The 14898-nt window shown below is 34.8% G+C and overlaps 1 protein-coding gene across 3 annotated transcripts; it reads right to left on the bottom strand.

Annotated features, from left to right (window-relative positions):
* Positions 1-2627: 2627 nt before the first annotated feature.
* Positions 2628-11444, bottom strand: LOC114745045 (uncharacterized). Of its 3 annotated transcripts, XM_028933192.1 has the most exons (4): positions 11348-11444; positions 9582-10180; position 9013; positions 2628-2862 (listed from the first exon to the last, which is right to left on the bottom strand). In XM_028933192.1, the coding sequence occupies exons 2-4, from the start codon at positions 10130-10132 to the stop codon at positions 2794-2796; spliced, it is 621 nt and encodes a 206-aa protein (XP_028789025.1). In that variant the 5' UTR covers positions 10133-10180; positions 11348-11444; the 3' UTR covers positions 2628-2793. The 3 variants fall into 3 exon arrangements, with proteins under 3 accessions (XP_028789025.1, XP_028789024.1, XP_028789023.1); XM_028933191.1 differs by lacking the exon at position 9013 and having other exon boundaries at positions 2790-2855; positions 9582-10208; XM_028933190.1 differs by lacking the exon at position 9013 and having other exon boundaries at positions 2797-2855.
* Between the last annotated feature and the right edge of the window lie 3454 nt (positions 11445-14898).

Genomic DNA, 14898 nt, shown 5'->3' with positions numbered 1-14898 from the left:
GTCTTGTTTGTCCTTGCTATGTTTTAAGATTTGTTTTTAAAAGGGTATTTTATTTGTTTCTCATTTATGTTGTTTTGTCTACCCAGTAACCTTGCCTTTCTAGATTAATTTTGGTTACGATGATAGTTGGTTTATGTCTTAGAGCTGATAAAATGGGCTGGCAGTACAGATACGAACCAGGCCACACTGATGGGGCATTGAAATAGCATGCACCTTAACAGGTTGCCAAGAGCCCACCTATTTTTTAAAAAAAATTATTATTATTTGTATGGGTTGGGCTTAGTTTGAAATGTTTGAAATTAGAATTGGAATCTTGAACTTGAGTAGTGGGTTCTAATAAAATAATGTGAGAATTAATTTATAATTTAAAGAGATATTTTAGAAAAACTAACACATGTTTTTTTATAAATAATTAATTTAATCATTTTTCTTATCCAAATTAATTAAGTAAATCTTTTACATGTGTGTATATATAAGCATCACATGTTATTTAATCTTATAAAGGTGTGTATAGTAACCACAACTAGATAAAAAAAATAAAAGATGGATGATGCTTTTATATAACTATACACATATATAAAGTGCTTAATTACATATGCAATGATATGAATGAGGCAATGTCCATGTGGAATTTGAGGGTTAAAATCCTCTAACTATATTATGTAATATATTGGAAATTTCATGAAAAAGTAAACCCAAAAAAAAAAAGTGGGCTAGCCCACAGCGAAGCAAACCAAAAGCGGTGTAAGCTGGAGTAGCCTGCACCTTGGTGGGCTGGCATTGCCTTTTTTTTTTAGCAGGCTAGCAGAGGTCCAACCCGTATTACCAGCTCTATTATGTCTGCAATGATGTGCTTTGTGAATGAAGCTTTTCTTAACTTCCAAGTGTTTTCTCCTCTTCCTATGATAGGAGGGCTGTTTGGAGCTGCTACAAGTTTTCCAGCATTGACCCTAAAGAGTATGGCCCGATTTGGTTCAATACAGTTCCTTTGCTACTTTCCTGCTACTATAATAAAATGCTGTCAAGGTGAAAACAAACCAAACAACCTGTCAAGAGCTTATGACCTAACCTGTTTTAAAATAGAAACAGACTCAGGCATTTTTAAAGGCCTATTTAGCCTAATAGGCTAGGCTTATATTTTTTGAGAAACCTAAATAATATAATCAAACATACAAAAAAGCAATCAAACATACCTCTCATGATAATGCAGTCACCATACTATTGTAAGCTGCAAAGGGGTTCAAGGTAACGTCCTCTCTGTGCTTTATTGAAGTTAGTCCTTAGATAACCACTCTCTATTACCATCTCTCAAATCATAGCATATAGAAATCGTTCATTGCTCTTTTCAGTCCACAGGACACAGGCTAGGCTTGGGTCCCTTATTTTACATGGTTTTTGGGCATGTTTTTGGGTCTTCTTGTTTTTTGTGGTATTTTGTATCTTTTTCCATGTTATAAAAAAATTTTCCTTAGGTTAAAAAAAATTGTTCTATTAGTCCACCAAGCAGTTTTTGGCAAGAAGGATGACACGCTAACTTTGAAGCAATCCGTATTATTTAAAGATATGATTATTGTAACTTCTAGTAAAATTGATGCAGATGGAGTATACATAGATTGCATGCTCAGTGATTTAAGTGGTTAATTCTTCATAAGGCTATATGTCAACCTCATCTTGAGCTTTGTGCCCTTTTTTTCTTTATTTTTTATTGGGAGAATCCTGCAAAAAAAAATTTTAAATTACTAAATTCCAAATCAAATTTAGCAACACAACATTTTAATATGTTTTGACGTTACTGAATTTGTACATAACATCATATTTTTTTGGAATTCCTAATTCAGGATATAGTAAGGGATCCTCCTCCTTTTTTTTTTTAAATTTAAACCCTTTTTAAGTTTAATTTTAAACTTATTATTAGAGTAATAAAAATAGAATCCATAGATCATACCATAAATTAATCAAGCACCAATTCATGGTTCTCGGTCAGACTATGATCACATTGTGATTTTTTTCCCCCTTTCAAAAGGAGCCAAATTGTGATTGAAACTTGTTCTAATTAAATTAATACAGCAAGTCATTATCCTTATGCCTTTGGTTCCATGCAGCATCTACATTCAAACTCCATCTCCTTATCTATAGTTAAAGGTTGAATATAGGAGAGAAGATTGGGTTGCAAATATTCAAGGCACAAGAGGCTTCAGATATATTGCTAAGTTGTCATTAAGAAGCAATTAAGCTTCACGAAATCTTACATTTTCCTCAACTTCCTCTGAAATATCATCTGAACAAAAAAAACTATAATTCTGTTGAGCTTTTACCAATAGACATTAGTCATAGTGGAAGGAGCTTTAACTGCTGAAACACGAATTCTCAAGCTTAAACAAGTGTAAATGCAGAAAAAATATCTGGGAAAACTACCTCTAATTGGACCCAAAAATACTCAAATCTGACCCATTCAGAGATAGGCACATTAGAGGGGAAAAAAACTATTGATCCGTCTAAAAATGAGAACAGCATAGAATTTGCATGAATTATGGTGAATTAATGAGCACAAGTCACACAGTACAAGATTTATACAACAAATTAATGTGAAGCAGAGGAACGAAAAAATTGAAAGAAAGCAGCAGCAAGAAATTATAGACACAAATGAAGAATCAGGTAATTCCCTTCTAGGCCATCTCGTTTAGATTCAATAACATTTCCTCCTTTTGCCTTGAGCTGAATAGTGAGATAGGTCATCAGTGAATCATCTGGCGCGTCATGGAATCCAAAATCATTCTTTAATCAAAAGCCAATTTACATAATCGCACACGAACACGTTTTATCATTCCCAATCTCAAATTCATCATCTGATTCATCTGCTTGCTGCAAGAAAAATAGGAAGAAGAAAAAGAAGAAGTAAAACTGAGGAGGATAAGGCATCCCCTTATAATTGCTGTTAAAAAAAGCGCAGCAAAATAAAGGAAAGAACATCAAAACATAACAGGCCTTAACCCTGCATAAATATCATAGCAAAGCCAGGAGGAAAACTTTAATCCCACAAGAGCTCCAAGAATAAAAGTTTACAATAGAATAATTAAGCAATGCTCTAATTGACAGAAGAATTGAAAAGGCATATTGCCATTAAACTATTCATTCCTACTCCCTCCAAGACCCTCTTAATGGCTTAACCAGAAGTTGATCAAAAATGGAAAAGAAAAACTTCCAAACACGAAAGGGTCAGATTTCTTAATAGACAATCTTAATCACCATAATTACCCACGAGCCCACTGCACACTGCATCTAAGGGGAGAGATGAAATCGATTAGCATCATATATTTTTAACAGCAAACAGTACTCTGCACCAAACCACCCATATACATAACAATTACTATCAGTCCCTTCACACTTGGTGGGGCCACGAATGATACTAGGTGGGATAGCCAAGATGAAGATGTTGAGGTGGATGTATAGTCATACAAGAAAAGATAAGATTCGTGTGATAGACATATGTGCAGAAAAGTTGGAGTGGCTTCTACTGAAGAGAAAATGATAGAAAATTGTTTGATATGGTTTGGTCACATTTAAAGAAGGCATTTGGATGTGCTGGTGAAGAGGGTTGATTAAACATGATGGAATCCTGTAAAAAGGATAGAGGAAGGCCAAAGTGTTCTTTTTATGAAGTTATTAAATGAGATCTTTCTATCAACAAATCTAAAGATTTGGCTGTTAATAAAGCGCAATGGCATTGTACGATCTATATAACCGATCCCCACCAAACGGGATAAGACTTTATTGTTGTTGTTGTTTTATCACTCCCTCCCTGCACCTTTACAACACTCAAACTCACTTGTATGCATAAATGTTACTTCATCCGTTCCTTATTATAAGAGACATTTGATGCTTATGGCATGTTCCCATATATAAGAGACACTTAAAAGTGTCTCTATTTTTTTTGTATTGATTTCCTATTTTACCCCAATTTATTTTTGCCTCCAACTCATACTCTCTCTCCCTCCCACTTTTCTTTCTTTTAATAATTAATTGTTCTCTTCATACTCTCTCTCCTTATTAATGGGGGCATTGTTGGAAAAAATATTATACTTTTTACACATTAATTGTTCTCAACTAATTTTAACTGTTTTTTTTATTAACGTAATTTGGTTATTTGTCTCTATAATAAGAAAGGGAGGGAGTAAGTGTATAAATGTATAATCTCCTTATTTCATTTAAGTTTCATTAATCAAGCACAATATTTCATTCTTTGTGAAACTAATTGATTGCATCAATGAGAATAATTTGAATCTTATTCTATTAAGATTACAAGTCTATGATAATGCATAAAAGGAAAAACTAAAGCATGAATCCAATGAATGAGATAAGAGCCGAATGACTTTCTAAGGAAAAATAAACAAATGGAGGACTGGAGGGAAAGCAAGGGATCAATTTTCACCAAAAACATATGTTTCCCTCAGCCCTATACTAGCTTTACTTAGCATATAAGGACCTACCATACTATTGTTTGATAAAGTGTTGAGCAGTATGGAATGCCTAATATTCACCAATAATAGACTAATGTAATATGGAGTGCCTAAATCCTAGTTGAGTAGTATGGGATGTTCTACAAGTAAAGTGGATTGGATCTCCCGTCTTATAGCTAGTTTTTGGAGGAGGGCTTCCCTCACTTGGGCGTCTTGTCTATCAGTTGGTATCAAAGGTAGTGGTCAGTAGTTCCAAAAAGATCTACCTATGAAGGAGTCCCGTCTTATAGTTGAGTAGTATGGGATGTTCTACAAGTAAAGTTGTTAAAGGTAAACAGAGAGAGAAGAGAGAGAGCAGAGAGTAAACAGTAAAATATGTATTCAATCAACCCCCGGTATAATTTCTAACATCCTATTTATAGACCACTAGTCCACTACCCATTTCCCATTTACCTTCTTGCCCCTACTAATACTATAACCAATTTACCACATGTCAATATACTCCCCCCCAACAAAAGATCCTTGTCCTCAAGGATCAGTATAAAAGTGGAAATTAAAACATGTAAGTGGGTAAAGCACTTTTTTTTTTTTTTTTTTAAGATCATAAGTTGCTAAGACTGGAAGGAGAAACAAAAACAAAAGGACATGAAAACCCAAACTTGTTGCAGCTTTCCTTCAAATCCCAATTCCATTGTTGCACTTGATGCTAAAACCAAACGAGTAGAAAGCCCATAATTGGTGAACGAGACCATCGTCAGTAAACCACCTTTCCCAACCAATTGCCAGCAGCATTTTTTTCCCCCAGTCACAGCTAGAGTGCTTCCAAGGCAACCAAAATGTTGAGCCATGATTGCGGGTGACAAGTGCACGCTCCTTACCCATCATAGGAAAGGTTTCACTATCAGTAAATGATCGGCCCTTAACTGTTGCATACAAACCAAAAATCCATACAACTTCCAGCCATAACAATTCTGTCACAATCCTATTGACATAACACGTTGCCACGGTGATGAGATTAATGACAAGAACAAAGGCTAAGAAGATCAGGCCCAATGTTATGATAAAAGCTGCAGTTGCAACAGCCATGGTCAAGCACAAAGCCACAGACACACCTTCCCCAATTTTGATAGAAGCAAAGAATTCCTCAGAAACAAAAAGTTCCTTTGCTTCAATCGCTATAATTTTTGGCTCTACCTGCAGTAAACTGCCGCACCACATCACATTTGAGATGGAAGCGAAAAACTCGAAAGGCGAATAACAAAGCTCTTTGGCTTGGGTAAAGATTTTCGGGTTCAATAAGACCGGCAAGGAAACGGACGTCCCACCCCAAAGACGCCCCAACAGGCCTGTTTCTTTACTCCCCGTAAATCCAACAAAAGCCAGCATCACATTAATCCCTTTAGTGTTTGGGTTCAACCCGATTTCAGCACCAGCCCTACCCACCCAGAATGTAAAACCATCTCCGTCTTTGCTGAGCTGATCTCTGACTTCATCGATCAACAACTCACTTCCAGCCGTTCGATCATAATCCCTCCACTTGATGAATAACGCAAACAGCTCCAGCGAATGCATTGGAGTTCGCATAGGGTCGTTGATGCATAGGTCGGCCAGTGTGTTCTCCATTCCTCCTACGAAAAACTTCTCGTCAGCAGCAGTGCTGGACAACAATAATGGTGTGACAGCACGGTAATGAAACGCATCAGTTATGCAGTGGCCTGGACTCAAGGTTTTGACCTCTGTAATGAATGGAATCTGCTTAGTGGCCTTCAACAGATGTGTTCATAGAAGACACAGACACAGAGGTGTTCGCAGGCAACGGAAAAAAACAGAAGGAGCTATAAGGGCTTGCAACTTGGACTCATCCCCAAGTGACTGTGGAAGGGGGCCGAACTTGGTCCCAAAATGGAAGAAGACCTAGAGGTCCCAAAATTAGTAGTTCGAGCAGCAAACAGAGAAGACATTTGTGACGTCTTGGGAACAGAGAAGGATGGGCGTGCCCTCTTGTGTAAAGCCCAATAGCATCGAAGGTATAGTAACTGTTTCGCTAGGAAGAATCGTTGATGAAGGTAGAGCATCCCATAATGCCGGAATCCATCATCACTCCCGCAACTAAGCAGAGGTGCTGGTTCTTTCATTTGTTGATCTGTTCCCATCTTCTTGTCCACCTAGTGGGATAAGGCTTCTTGTTGTTGTTGTTGTTGTTGTTGTTGTTCCCATCTTCTTGTCATTCCCACGTATTACTTGATTTGCTTTAGCCTCACCGATTTGAGTCTTTCCATTCACGACTGCAGCTACATTGTCATGTTGAGATGATTCCTTCATAGCTTCGTCTAATTTCTCGTTGTTGAGATCCTTCAGCTTGTCATCGACAGAAAGTGTGCATTTCGAAATCACAGTAACTTCTTCAACTCTCTCAACTTTTGCGTTGGCCTTCAACTCCACCATTGTTTCTGCACCAGCTTCCGTGTCCTGGTTCTCATTGGTCAAGTTGTTCATATCATCATCGTTGGCTATTTTGTTTTCGGTTGCAACGATTTCATACAGATTCGAATTGTTCCTAACTTCATCTCCATTTTTCTCATCTGATTCAATGAGCAGAATAGAGGTAGATCCCCCTTCGCCTAAGTCAGTGACCGGATCTGATGAGACATAGGAGATTTGAGCAAGAATAACTTGGAGATATTCATCCAACCTACTTGTCGATAATTTCAGATCATTGATAGCCAGAGCATGTTGGTCCAAGCATGAGTGAATAGCATCAAGGGAGACTTGCTGGAGCTCAAGTCGATGCTCCAAATCATCAATGCATGCAGAGGATCGAATGTCCGGCGGTGGCGCCATAGACCGGACAAAAGGCTCTGATACCTTTGTTAAAGGTAAACAGAGAGAAGAGAGAGCAGAGAGTAAACAGTAAAATATGTATTCAATCAACCCCCAGTATAATTTCTAACATCCTATTTATAGACCGCTAGTCCACTACCCATTTCCCATTTACCTTCTTGCCCCTACTAATACTATTACCAATTTACCACATGTCAAAAGTAGATTGGATCTCCCGTCTTATAGCTAGTTTTTGGAGGAGGGCTTCCCTCACTTGGGCGTCTTGTCTATCAGTTGGTATCAAAGGTAGTGGTCAATAGTTCCAAAAAGATCTACCTATGAAGGAGTCCATGAAGCAAGGAAGCCAAAATGCAGTGTTGCAGACTATAATTCTCAAGACATCAAGCCTCCAAGAGGGGCTAATTAGTATGCCTAAGTCCTATATTGAGTGGTATGAAATGCTCTATGGCATAATAAAATGAGTTAATTCTTGTGTCAATACCTAGGTCACGTTTGGTTCAATGGAAGCATTTTGATGGAAATGAAATTGGAAGGGGAATTGGAACAAGAAAGAGAATAAAAATGGCTTTCAAAAGTACATTTGGTATTGAAAATTTGAATGGAATCCTGCTATGACTTTTGTTCAGTATGTTGGAAAAAATATTTCAATGGAACGGAAGGTTAAGAAGAGAAAGACCAAAATGTCCTGAACAAAAAAATACAATTTCCATTGGAAAAAAAGACCCCATCCAACAACAGATCTATAAGCACCATTTCATCTTCTCCGATGCGCACAACAGAAGATAGTGAACCTACCAGATCTCTCCTTTCATTATTTTCTTTTTCCTTTTTTTTTTTGGGTGCAGTGGTTAAATGAGCAGTTCTTTCCCACCAATATGGTGTGGTGCTTGAACAAGTAATGATCAGCAAGGAAGGACGCATTGATAGCCTCAAATGCCATTGGTGGGAGATCTTTGAACTCAAAAGGAGAGATCTGGAGGGAGAGAATGATCTTTGAACTCGCTAGGGAAGGAGAGATTTGGAGGGAGAGTGTGATCTTCATGTTGAGAGCTTCAAACACCGTTGGTTAAAGATCTTCAAACTAAAAGGCGGAAAGAGAGATATGTAGGGAGACATTGATCTTCAAAGTTTGAACTCACCGGTGATGGAGGAAGGACCAAAAGAGAGATCCGAATGGGTCTTGGAAATTTGACAAAAGCCAAGGGGTACTATGGTCATAAAAATTGGCTTTCTAGGTAAATCCATATTTTCCAAAGGGTGATGGTGGGAAGCTATTTTCCATGATTTTGATGGAATTGGCTTCTTGAGGAAACAAAATGATCCAAACCAAACAGACTAAAATGCATTTTCCAATTCCTTTTCCTTCCTATTCATGAGTTACAATTCCAGTGAACCTAACGGCACCTTAGTTTTTGGTGGGAGGATTCCCCACAGCCTAAATGGGTGTCCATCAAAAATAGTTTAAATTGGTGAGAGTACAAGACATGGGCTTGGAGCCTCATACTTCCAAACTTATCATGAGACAAGAATTACCATGTCAAAGATTAAGTAAATTTCAGTCTTGACTATAGTCACACTATTCTCATGTGCAGCATGGGCAATAATGAGAAGCATGAATAGCTGATTAGGCTCTACCAAGCTTTTAACTAGCATCAAGAATCAAGAATAGTCCCCATCAAACTTATTAGTACATATAATGAGAAATTCATGAAACGCTTACAGCTTGGAATCTAAGTGAAAATCTTGAAGCACAATCAACATTTAAATTTATGGGATATTCACATACTTGCAATATCATTTGGGCTTATATTAATCTATTCACTTTTCTCGGCGAATTTGAACCCAGGGCTTGGGATTTTTATTTATTTACATTTCCAAGGTGGACACAAGAGCTTCAGAAGAGAAGCTACATATGCACTTGTTCTGTGCACAAATGAAATTTTGTCCAACAAAATTGTAAATCTGTCTAACTCAATTAAGCCTCATATTTGAAGTGCGACAAGCTTAATATGTCATTAAATGATAATAAATGCTTCGCATTTAAACCAGATTTCATTTAAAACAGATTAACAGAACAAGAAAGAAAGAAAGACAGGAAAGAGATTTCATAGATTCCTGTGATTCATTGGATGTCATTAGCCCAAGAAAAAGCAAAAGAAAACTTAACAAATGCAAAAGGAAAGTGAATTTCCAAAAAAACAAAAAATGTTTGTTTGCCCTGCAAAATAACTGGGACAAATCTCCCTTTACAAAAGAATGTATAGAAATCAGAAGATAAAGTACCTGGGTTCAAATTCTCGTATATCAACCAGCTCACTCCCATAAGCATCGGTCCACTGAACCTTCCTCTCCATTGGACAAGGAGGGCCACTACCCTTCCCACCTTGTCCATCCTGCTCATTAACCACTTCATCAGGAACCGGTTTATTATTTGGTGGCTTTTTTAGGCTACTTTTAAGAACAATTGTTGTATCAGTGCCATCATCAAGATGAAGAGTAGGAACCCGATCCTCTCCCTTGTCAGAACTCTGCAGCCCAAGTGAAACATCATGCTGTTGGGCAGGACCCACTTTAAGAGGAGATTTAGTGTCAAGACCTCCAGAAGTGCGACCAAAGCAAACAAATGAGGCGCACCCCTGGTAAAGACGATTCTTGGCAGAAGCCAGCTGGAGCTCAGGGTCAGTTTCTTTGTCTACCAACTGGTACTGGTTCAACGGTGAAACTCTCATGGGTTTGTCCTCACTCCTCTGACCCAAGAGAAGAAGGGTCAGGCCCTTACTATATCCTGAAGCTGAAGCAGAGAAGAATCCTCCTCCTTCTACTGCCAATAGCATCAGTTCTGCTCATCGGCACACCAGAAAATAATTTATTTATATGGCTGCCTGCCCACAGAAGAACTGAAGCTCAAACCTTCCGTCCAAAATTGAGATCAGCATGACTTTCAGTTACGGTAGAGTCAAAATATTTTTGTTTGTTACCATTTATATATTTTTATTATATCTCTTACCATATCTTTCAAGTCTCTTTATTCGCATTGAATTACAAAGAAATGGTGAATATTCTCAATTTAAAAAATGCAACACTGTAAAGTTACGCCAAATATAGCAAAAGGACATACATAGGAAGTTACAGACTTAAAAGCCACAAGACAAGCATGAGCACACAGGATTTCACACGCCCGCGGTCTCCTGGTTTTCCAAAATCATGTCAAAATTTCATGGCATGGAAGGTTAGATAGCTGAAAATAGATCAAAAAAATTGCTTTCGCTCAGAAATATCATCAAAACTGCTCAAAATGTCTTTGCTGGGACAAAGTTAAGGTTGTAGGTTGTAAAGAACAAGTTTCAGAAAAAATATTAGCTCAATCAGTACTCGTAGCCACTTTCATGTACTATCGCAGAAGTTTTCTAAACAATCCAATGGATACGCATAACATAACTCGAAAATATAAAATATATAAAAAAAAAATCAAACAAACAAACAAAAAGTTGGGCAACAGCATAAAAAAATCAACTAATTTCTGGAATCTTACACATGAGAAAACAAGGGGGGGGGGGGGGAAGAGTTGCAAAGATATCAAATAGACACTACAGTCTACAGACTAGTTTTTCCCCTGGGCCTGAAAAAAGAGTTGAGCGAATAGCAAAAGAAGATCTCTATGTCTAGGCAACCCCACCCACACAAAGGGTAGCATACAATTCTTGAAATTTCCAACTCCATATGCCAACATAAATCGGAAGACTGTTGACTTAAAGAAGAATAAGAATAACCAAAAAAAAAAAAAAAAGATGATGCCGTTGGAGTATAGCTGTTCATCACAAATGCAGGAGAAAAACAATCGAAAGCACAAAGATGGAACCCCGAATATTCAGTTACTACACCTGAGCACAATTAAGACCAATTCTTTGACAATGAGGTTTCTACCTTTCTACACTGACACCCTCAAGCAAATAACTCAGTAAAGCAAGATTCATAGTGTCGGTTTCCATCACTTTCCCGGGGAAAACAAATGGAAATTACAGATCAAAGTAAAATGGAACTTGCAGTACCTGGTGGCGTTGCAAAATCAACAGGGCAGGCCTCCGGCAACCACAGTGGCGCGCAGAGCCCAGAGCTACCGCATCTCCGATGGCCAGCTGGAGGAATAAATCGGCGAGGAATTAAAGACGAATTAAAACTTGAAAAGAAAAAAAAATTTTAGATGTGCAAAAAATAAATAATTATCAGGAAGATACGGATAGTGACCATTGGCGCATGATAGCGATGGGACTCCATTTTTTCTTTTTCTTTTGTTTTGTTTTGTTTTTTTTTTTTTTTGATCGGATGCAGAAATTTTATACTCCATTCTCATTATCCTTTATCGTTTTTTTATTGTTTATTTAACACATATTTAATATGTTTTACTGAATTTAAATGATACTAAGATTGATAATTTGTTGGCATATGATTATTACATTATGATATCATTCTTAATGTTTTAAAATTAAATGTGTCTAAAACTCTAAAAATTAAATTATTAATTTAAATATTCGAAATGTATATAGATTGATTATAATTGATTTTTATACTTTATATATAAAAATATCATAATAAAATGCAAATAAATAGTTAAAAAAAAGTTATCTCATAGAGTAATGGGGATGTAATGTCCTTTTTCGCTGACCAAATCATACAATTTTGTTGGGTCACCCTCATAATTTTAAGGTAGTCCTTCTCTGTTTTCTTACTTCATAATTCATACTTTCTAATCATCTTTAATGTTACTTCTTAATTTCCATTTCAGCGGAAAGTTTAGTGAAGTTTTCATCTCCACCTGGGGGATTAAAATAGACTATGGTCTATCAAGGGCCGAATATGACTTAGCCTGGTTAAAAGCTACGCTTTTAAATTTAAAGCCTCCTCTAAAAGCCTATAGACCTGGCCTGAATAATCTTTTAAAATTATTTTATTAATACATATAAATATATATAGGTTTTTAAGTGTATCAAAAGCCTACATTTGTGTAGATTTAGGATCCGTTCGGATCAACGATTGGAAAAGTAGCTTATTAGAAAAGTAGCTGATGAAAAATTGAAGTTGGTAAAAACTAAATTGAATAAGCTAATTGTGTTTGGGTTTGAGTTTAGAAAAGCTAGTTTGCAAAAGTGAGATTAATAAAAGGTTGTCTGGATTATAGTTGAATAAAAGTAAGTTTGGTTATAAAATGACCAAAATATGTATGAGTTTTAATAAATAATGAAACATGATAAAAAAAATAATTTCACATAATACAACGAAATTAAAATAACTTAATATGAAGAAGTCAAATTTACTGAGTAAATTAAATTTTAAAATTTTAAAGAAATCATAAAAAATATTTTAAATATAAAGTGAAACATGAAAAAAAAAAAGAATTGAGATAATATAATGAATTTAAATTAATCTAATATGAAGAAGTGAAATTTAATAAGTGAATTAAATTTAAAAACATCAGAGAAATAAAAAAATATTGCAAATATAAAGCAAAACATATTTTGAATAGATAAAAATGTTTTGAACTCCAATTCATTGTATTGTGACAAGGTGAAATGAAATAATATTACATAATTAATTAACTAATAAACTATAGATAATTTGGTATCTGATTGCATCATGGATGCGATTCATATGCGATGAAAATTGTGATATAATATTTGAAGACGATGGTTGACTAGTTTCAGCCTGATCATGTTCGCCAACTATATTACCATTTTTAGCTTCTACAGAAAAGGTGTCATGTTTGATTATAAATATAAGATCTTAATTCATTTTGTTTTCAATATTTATCTATTTTGCCCGTAAGTGATTACACATCTTAATGAGTTTCTATTAAAAAGTAGCTTTCAATGCACACGATTTGTGGGAGTATTTTATAAAAAATAATATCCATTTATTACATATAATTAATTAAATTAATTTTTTTAATATTTACAAATTAGTTATATTTTGTACTTGAAAAAAGATAAGTCTAAGTTTGAATATAAGTAAGATAGTATAATGTAATTTAAGATAAATTATTTTAAAGAAGTGGGACCCAACTTTTTTCATCTTCTCTCTCTACTTCTTAAAAGTGATAAGCTCTAAATTTTAGCTTATGACTTATAGTGGCTTTTTATTCAGAAGCTAAATTGTTTTTAAGCCATAACAAACATTTCCAGCTTCTTTCAATCTGCTCTATTGCGCATTTTGACCCAATAAGCTACTTTTTGTCCATGGAAACACTAAAACAAATAGGCACTTAGTAGGCTCAAAGCTTATTTACAACCTTCAAAACTAGAAAATGTGAGATCTTTTTAAAGACCTACATTGTAAGTAGATCTTTAAAAAGATTTCAGGCCTGCAAGGCTTTTCAAAAGCTCAAAGTTGAGCTAAAAACACACGCACGCACGCACGCACAGACGCACGCACGCACGCGCACACACACGTACACACACACACACAGAGGCTCAGACTTAGACTCAAGATCAGACTTTAAACTCTCATTACAGGCTTAAGCCTATTTGACCAAAACTTGGCCTTGTGTGGCTTATTTTCATCCCTATTTACCTTAACAATAAAAAAAAAAAAAGGAATTCATGCCAAACAAGAATATCAACAACTAGCTTACCCAGAAAAAAAATATCAACAACTACTACTATTACTCTAATGGAGTAAAATACACCAATCACCATTCTATTTTATCTCAATTATAAAAAAATTCCTTTCATTTTACATATATATATATACATATAAACCTCCTTTAAAATTAAAAATTATGTTACACAGATAGCCCTTCTATGTTTAAGATTCCATTTCCATCTATCCAAACCGTTAATTAACCGTTAAATTTGACTTTAAATTACTTTTTGACCAAAATGCTCATCTTTAACATAATAATTATTTAGACCTTTATATTTTTCAAAACATTTTTTATAAAATCAAAAAATAATTTTAATACACATATTTTTAAAATTCCTAATGTTATAAAATTTACTAATTTTGATTTAAATCATAAAATTTTATAATTTTAATTTTTTATTACATTCATTATAAGTTATTTACTTTGATTTTTTTGAAATTGTAAAAACATATTTCAAATACATAGTATTTGTTTATCATAAAATTTAAATGATATAAATTATTTAAATTTATAATTCAAAACTTTTAAACACATTTTTGTTACAAAAGTTTATAAACATATTTAATCAAGTATATATATTTACTGAAAATATTAGTTAAAATTTTAATTAGGTCTTTTATATTTGTCTTAACTAAATGAAATTTATGTAACTGTAAAAATGTAATTTAGGAATTCATTGGAATGAGGGATAAAATGGTAAATAAAATAAAATAAATTTCATTTGAGAAGAATATTTCAGAATTTTGTTTAGAATATTTTGATGGGATTAAACTGTATGTTTTTAAAATAAAAAGGACGTCTGTGTAATTGATACAAACTATAAGGTAATAAGAATATTTTACTCAATAATAATAATAGTAGTAGTAGTAGTGAAAAATTAATTCGTAATGGTTATAGTGTTTTTTTTTTGGCTATATAAATGCTTATAGTTGACCTCAACTTTGAATCATATTCTTGTAGATT

The sequence above is a fragment of the Neltuma alba genome, unplaced genomic scaffold, assembly GCF_004799145.2.
Source record: "Neltuma alba isolate B1F8T4 unplaced genomic scaffold, ASM479914v2 tig00004515_pilon, whole genome shotgun sequence".
Taxonomy (NCBI): domain Eukaryota; kingdom Viridiplantae; phylum Streptophyta; class Magnoliopsida; order Fabales; family Fabaceae; genus Neltuma; species Neltuma alba.
Note: the sequence above shows the minus strand (reverse complement) of the source record. Positions and strands in the feature narration are given on the sequence as shown.

Excerpts from the sequence above, each read along its gene's own strand:
- LOC114745045 (XM_028933192.1), bottom strand. The coding sequence starts at position 10,132 with ATGCTATTGGCAGTAGAAGGAGGAGGATTCTTCTCTGCTTCAGCTTCA.